The sequence below is a fragment of the Cyclopterus lumpus genome, chromosome 7 (genome assembly GCF_009769545.1).
Source record: "Cyclopterus lumpus isolate fCycLum1 chromosome 7, fCycLum1.pri, whole genome shotgun sequence".
Taxonomy (NCBI): domain Eukaryota; kingdom Metazoa; phylum Chordata; class Actinopteri; order Perciformes; family Cyclopteridae; genus Cyclopterus; species Cyclopterus lumpus.
This window is the reverse complement of record NC_046972.1, coordinates 1,497,669-1,505,293: the sequence shown is the minus strand read 5'-3', so window position 1 is coordinate 1,505,293 and position 7,625 is coordinate 1,497,669. Positions and strand designations below refer to the sequence as shown.

At 41.8% G+C, this 7,625-nt stretch overlaps 1 protein-coding gene across 2 annotated transcripts in view; it reads right to left on the bottom strand.

Moving 5' to 3' along the window:
* The window catches only part of efhd2 (EF-hand domain family, member D2), a 7,883-nt gene extending 3,944 nt beyond the window's left edge, over positions 1 to 3,939 (bottom strand). Inside the window, exons 1-2 of one of the 2 annotated variants that reach the window (XM_034536849.1) lie at positions 3,720 to 3,939; positions 3,199 to 3,500 (exon numbers count right to left, since the gene is read on the bottom strand). In XM_034536849.1, the coding sequence (XP_034392740.1) occupies positions 3,199 to 3,485 (287 nt within the window). In that variant the 5' untranslated portion in view covers positions 3,486 to 3,500; positions 3,720 to 3,939. Of the gene's footprint in view, positions 1 to 3,198 lie in introns of both variants that reach the window. The other variant, XM_034536848.1, reaches the window with a different exon arrangement.
* Between the last annotated feature and the right edge of the window lie 3,686 nt (positions 3,940 to 7,625).

Here is a 7,625-nt window from a genome sequence, read left to right as displayed (position 1 = left end):
TCTGTCACTGCTGATGGCTACTTTATTATCAAGCAGTCTGATAAATCTGAACTCCCTTTTTATTTAGAAAGTGCTTCCAAACACCAAACTACAACATATTGCAGTGCATTATAAGTGTGCTGTAATTTACAAAAATAAGGTTTTACATACTAGTTTTGCAGATGATGTGGCCATCTAGAATTGTCTCTCTCTCCCTAATGGCCGATCTCAGCTGGGTCCTTGGCTAAAAGAAAATCCTCTTCATTGCAGTGCATTATCCGTCCACCAGGTGGAGCAGTGATTATTAAAGCTGAAGTGGTTTACTGCCTGAAATCAGGTTGTCATTATCATGTTTGATATGAGGGAGTTTGCTTCCCACACAAATAATGCTTTTACTGATGAGACTATGATCATATCATGGTGATCTGGTCATGAAAATACCATGCTTTATAAACAACAGGTAGTTTTCTGCATATGCAACTGAAGGACACACACCTCTAGTTACTGATTATACCCTCTATTCTAAAGGAAGGTATTAGTCAACCTGACTGCATGAAAATGAAAGCAATATGAATTGAAAATGAATGATAAAGTAAGAAATAACTGTGTGGGCGGGACAAACTGACAAAATGTTTTTTTACACAAAGAAAGAAATAGCTTATATCTTTATAGGCCTAACATATTACATACATACATACAACTGAATGTAGAATTGGAGGATCCCACTTGCGTGATCCAAACTTTTAAAATACTTTTTCAAAATCCACATCATGTTTTTTATACAATAATACTAATCTGTTCTAATCCTATTTGATATTTATGAGTAAGTGTGCTTCCCAGACAGAGCATAGCCTAATGTTACTTTACAATCATTAATTGATTCATTACATTAACGTTCATTTAGCTGACGCTTTTATCCAAAGCGACTTACAATTCATACACTGTAGAACAGCTACAGGGAACAACTCAGGGTTAAGTGTCTTGCTCAAGGAAACACAGACTAAGGCGGGGATTGAACCACCAACCCCCTGAATGAAAGACTGACCTGCTAACCACTGACCCACAGTCAATTCTCAGTGATTATAAGGGCTGTGACACGGTAGAGAAGTCCCTGTTTTATGGACCACTGGGGTGTTAAAAGCAGCACAACAGATAATCAGCAGTGGTGGAAGATTAAATCACATCTTTAATTTGATTAAAAGCAACAAGACTACAGCATAAAAACACTCATAAATTGTAAGTGTTGCATAAAAAAAAAAAGTATAAAAGTAAAAGCAGAAACATTTTATTATCTAAATGTACTTAAAAATACAAAAATAACAATTGTGTGTGTGTGTATATATTGTATATACACGCATCTTATTGAACTAGAATGATTTATGCATGAATGGGTTCATCATTTTAATGTTGCATGGAAATCATTTTACTAGTTTATGTTTATAAACTGGGCTCCACGGTGGTGTAGTGGCTAGCACTGTCGCCTCACAGCAAGAGGGCCGTGGGTTCGATTCCCGGTCGGAGCGGTCCTTCTGTGTGGAGTTTGCATGTTCTCCCCGTGGCAGCGTGGGTTCTCTCTGGCTTCCTCCCACAGTGCAGGTTAATTGATCTCTAAATTGCCCATAGGTGTGAATGGTTGTATGTCCCTACATGTGCCCTCGATGGACTGGCGGCCTGTCCAGGGTGTCCCCTGCCTTCGCCCTATGTCAGCTGGGATAGGCTCCAGCGCCCCCGCGACCCTAATGAGGATAAGCGGTATTGAAAATGGATGGATGGATGGATGGATGGATGTTTATAAACTAGTGGGTGGCTAAATATATAATAATATATATTGATAACACATTTAAATAAACTAAGTCCCTAAACTAAAGCTTTCAATACTGTAAAGGCAGCCAGCCTCGTGCTATTGATGTCCTTCAAATCAGAGGATCGGCGGTTTGATCCCCGGCTCTGCTTGCACATGTTGATATGTCCTTGGGCAAGACACTTAACCCCAAATTGCTCCCATAATTATGGCACCTTAGCTCCTGCCATCATTGTATGAATGGGTGTGAATGATGTAATGTAGTGTTAAAATGCTTTGAGCTTGATGTTTGCATTGAATAATTTTTTACCCTGTTTTACATTTAATGGCCTGGCACGCACCCCCCTCGATGGCTCATCAGCTGTTTTGCCCGATGGGCTTTTTTTGATCGGCCTCTGGGACCTTGCTTCTTTTCAATTCTTCAATTTTCCCTTTCAAGATAGCTGTACAACAATATGTAAGTAGTGCATTTAAAAGTCCTTGACAGGCCTGGGCATGGCAGGAACCTGACAAAACAAAACCTCAGTCAATCTGAGCAGCAGTTTCCTTTTGACTATGACTAAAGCTCTTCACCGAGGTGGTGGTCAGCAAAGGTAATAATAAACACTGAAAGCTTGGTTCTAAATCCCTGCTATTCATACAGGGTCAGATCAGTGTCAATATTAATTAATCCACACACAAGGATTCACAAATGTATTTTGTGTATCTGTATGACTATTCTGTATAGAGTTTATAAGGGCAGAATAATAAAATAAATAATGTTATTCATTTCTTACTACAAGAAGGGTCAAAATGAGTGAATACATTTAAAATGTGTTTATCACACTTATTTTAGACTCGAGAAAGAGTTACTGATAATCTGATGAAATTGGGTTAAATTTGCTGCTTATTTTATCTATCGACATATAACCACGTGACTGAGCACACTATGACATATTCTGTATTCAATGACCGCCTGTTGTCTGGTTCACTGTGCCCACCCTGCAATCACTCAAGCTAGAAGTTTGCCACAACACCAATCTCCTTAGGTTTTAAGCCTATGTTAAGTTTAGGATAAGATCATTAAACCCCCTCTGGAAGAAGGCAAGCTTCTCTCCATCTTACAGAACCGCTTACTTTCTTTAGTAACTTTTTTTTTTTTCCCAAAAGGCTGGTTTTAGCATTCGTTTTGTTTCACCAATAACAATACTTACTCACCCTCACTAATCCTTAAATTTAGATTCAAGTGTTGTATTATTGTGAAATCGTCGTGTGACCTACATAAACAACCTGCCAACTCAACTTCCTTATATGAGCAAAGGTTACTTCCCTGTTACATGAAATGAAAAAAGGCAACCACTGGCCTGGAGGAATGTTTAACATGTAGTCTCGAGTCTGTTGGGGAAACGTTATCAGTATTCATGCGGATTGTCACTCACGTTTTGAACATCTTCTCCATGTCCTTTATCTGGCTCCGGGAGAACTCTTTGAACTCGGTGTACGGGTTTAAGACCTTCATGCTGGGCTGGCTTTGCTCTCCCAGCCCCTCGTTCAGCTCTCCTCGCCGCATCAGTTTAGCACCCAGCTCCGAGTCTGCGTTGGCCGTACTCGGCTTCTCCTCGGACCCGTTTTGGTGTCCGAGGACGTCCACAGCAACAGGGTCCTTGGTTCCTTCTTCGATCTGGAGCCGACGGCTGAGCTTAGACGAGAGCTCGTCTGTTGCCATTTTCAAACCGGGTGCCTAATAGTCAAGAGATAAACTGTAGTAATGTCAGAGGAGAGGACTTCTACACAGCCTTCTTTTTAAAGAGGCAGAAAGGATAGGGTCGCCCCCCCTTCACTGCAGTCAAGTCAGCCTCCACTTCAAAAAACACGTCCGGAAGTAGTGTACGTATTGACTGATTATCACGTTCACCGGAACTTTGCACTTATTTTGAAGTCAGTTCTCACACGCGCTTACCGTAATGCCTAGTACATATGCGGATCTAAAAAAAGAAGTCCCCTTTCGCCCTTATTTGCTGTGTATGAGTACTTCCGGAAAGAGCGCGAGGCAAATTAATCCCTAATATACTTGCTTATTTAACATTTTGCTTTGAGGGTTCGAGTTCCAAGTTCCACTTCAGGGTGTTGTATATCTACATAGCGTGTCACTCTGTCACCACGCCTTTTAAAGAGACAAGACAGCTCAAGCAACAGCTCGGTGGATACTTCAGACCACATCTGCGAACTTGAGCTTGTAACCTGTCCCCGCCCCTTTCTGGGGGAAAGGTGACACTTCAATGCCATTATTTCCATGCTTGTTACTGATGGTCTTGTGATGGGGACTCAGCATAGCTATTATGATGAAGCTGGTCTACCAGCAAGATCTGGTTAATGATGTGGGTCCCAAAACGGTTTTGCCCTTTGTTTTTACATTATAGATACTCTAGATGAGCGATATTCCAATTTGTTTTAGTTAATGTCAACATGTGAATTTGGCCTAGGTCTTAGGTCTACAGATTACATTACATTACATGTCATTTAGCTGACGCTTTTATCCAAAGCGACTTAAAACATGAGTCCAAACGATGCAGCGAAGTCTGCAACGATGATACCAAAAGGAATACACCCATACATTCCACAAAATGACTCATCAAAAAACTGTATGCAGTTATCTGCCCTTTCTAACTTGTTTTGTGGGAGCGGTTTCAAATTATGATTGAACATTACAAAAACATTATACAGTTCTTTGTTACTTTATTGTCCTTGGCCACATTCTGCCCATACCTCAGTGTGAATTAGCAACTGTCTAAATATAAGGCACGTTTTGCTTTTCACTGCTTTAATGTAATCCAATATTAAGCCGATACATGTAATCTGCACCCAGTACCACTCTGAAATCCAGAGGCAGTGTCCTAATTCAATTCAATTCAGTTTATTTTGTATAGCCCAATATCACAAATTACAAATTTGCCTCAGAGGGCTTTACAATCTGTACACATACGACATCCCTGACCTTTGACCTCACATCGGATCAGGAAAAACTCCCAAAAAATAACCTTTCACAGGGAAAAAAGGGAAGAAACCTTCAGGAGAGCAACAGAGGAGGATCCCTCTCCCCGGATGGACAGATGCAATAGATGTCATGTGTACAGAATGAACAGCATTACAAAGTTACATAAACATATTTCATGAATATGACAATGTATGAATGGAACTCCAATCCATGAAACAGAAGGAGGTAGAGAGGAGGGGGGGCAGGGCGCATCAGCAGGGCCAACGCGGGAGGCCGGCTCACCAGGCATCAGACACCGCCAGGTCCAATGGACCCTATGAGATGTGAAGTCACAAAGACTCCGGGGAGGAAGCACAGCTAATAAGGTGCAATGGAGAGATGTAAATTCATCCATAAGGAGAGAGAGAAGAGGAGATATATACCAGCATATCTAGGAGCTCGACCAGGGCAAACCTGATTCAGCCCTAACTATAAGCACTATTAAAGAGGAAAGTCTTAAGTCTGTTCTTAAATGAGGCGACTGTGTCTGCCTCCCGGACTGAAAGTGGAAGCGGGTTCTATAAAAGAGGAGCTTGATAACTGAAGGCTCTGGCTCCCATCCTACTTTTTAGGACTGTAGGAACCACGAGTAGACCCGCATTTAGTGAGCGCAGCTCTCTAGTGTGGCAATATGGTACTACAAGCTTCTTAAGATTGCATCACCAATCAAGGCTTTGTAGGTGAGGAGAATAATTTTAAATGTGATTCTTGATTTTACAGGGAGCCAGTGCAGAGCAGCTAATACAGGAGTCATGTGATCTCTTTTCTTAGTTTTTGTGAGTACACGAGCTGCAGCATTCTCGATCAACTGGAGGGACTTAAGAGACTGCAGCTATCTCACTCAAAAGAAATGGTTGACATAAACATGTATTCAAAAATATTAATAGTGAGTGCCAGAACAAGCCAAGGTGTGTTGCATTTGAGCTTGTGTATGTGTGTCCAGGTAGCGGGAGGGAGGCAAGTGTGCTGTGCGTATTCTGTTGCAGTGTGTAGTTGTGTTTGTGGCCTTATTGTTCATGCCAGCAGCCTTAGTGAAACGTGTTCAAAGTGTGTACAGCCTAGTTGCCTGGCTTGCATCGATGAATTTATATATTGTGTATTGAGTTTGTGTAGGACTTCTGCATAATACCAGAGCACTGGCGGTGGGTGAAGAGACCCAGCGGGTACTTTTCACACTCTTTAGGAGCACTTTAACTGTGAATAAACTAAATAAAAGTGTATTGTTTGAAAACTGGACACGTTGCAGCTGGAATCTGATCCAAAATTAAGAGAGAAATCTTTCTGTCACGCTAGCTCAGTATTTAGTGGAAAACCTACTTGTCTTAATAGGTACATTTGTGAGAAATAACCAACAGGTCCCAGTGAAGAAGAAAGAATTTGATGGGAGGATATATTTTATCTTTACACATCAATGTGAGATATAGAGGTAACATATTAGCATGTTGCTAACTGCACTGTACACAGTTTGATGGTGGAAAATAGATGTGAAACTGTAGTCAGATGAATATTTCTGCTAAAAAGACATTTGATAAAAATACAAAAGTGATCATATTGATGCTACATTTATCAGTGAAGGAGCTGTCCCCATGTTATCATGGCTACACACTATGTGAGACCAGTTACACTTAACAGCATGTCAACAGACCTGAAGGAGAACTGTATATATATATATATATATATATATATATATATATATATATATATATATATATATATATATATATATATATATATATATGATCACCTGAGTCACCTTGACGCATCATCTCTCTCTTCCGGTAAGCGTATTGCATCACTTCCGGTTGCCAGCTTAGCAGCTCACAATGTCTTCCTCTCCCCCTCCCGCTCTCTCTTGCTCAGAGTGTCTCATGTATAGCTATTCCTCTGCCTCCCTTAATGATAACGGTACATGCAACAAGTGTAGTTCATTTGTAGGTTGGAGGCAGTTCTAAGTGGGTTAGATGCACGGCTCCGCACCATCGAAGCTCCGACAAAGTTACGTTAGCCCTCCCATAGCCGGCGCGGAGCTGCTAGCTGTAGGTTCCGCTAGCTATTCCCCGGCAGCCCCCGCACAGCCGGATGGCTGGGTGACTGTTCGAAGGAGTTTTAAGTCTAAACAGAAGCCCACTGAGCACCACCAACCTCTTCACGTTTCGAACCAGTTTTCCCCACTCAGCGACACACCCGCTGAGAAACCCACTCTGGTTATAGATAGCTCCATAGTCAGAAACGTGAAGATAGTGAAGCCACAGACAACAGTTAAGTGCATCCCGGGGGCCAGAGTGGGCGACATTGAATCTTGTTTAAAACTGCTGGCTAAAGATTATAATAGACACCGGCAGTAATGACTCCCGACTGCGGCGGTCGGAGGTCACTAAAATGAACGTGGAATCGGTGTGTACTTATGCCAAGACAATGTCGGACACCGTAGTTTTCTCAGGCCCTCTCCCCAATCTGATCAATGATGACATGTATAGCCGCATGGTGTCCAGGTGGTGCCCAGCAAACAATGTGGGCTACATAGATAACTGGCAGATTTTCTGGGGAAAGCCTGATCTGATGAGTCGAGACGGCATTCATCCCACTTGGGATGGAGCGCGTCTCATTTCTGCGAACATGGCTAAGTTGATTAACAGACTTAATCCATGACCCAGAGTTCAGATTAGGAAGCAGAAGCAGAGTTGTAGTCTTCCACCTTTCTCTGCACTTCCATCCAAGCAGTTACCCACCCTTAACCTTAACTCTATAGAGACTGTGTCTGTCCACTTAAATTAATTAAATCAAAAGTAACCAGAAGAGAAGTCATACAAAATAACCTCATAAAGGTTAACA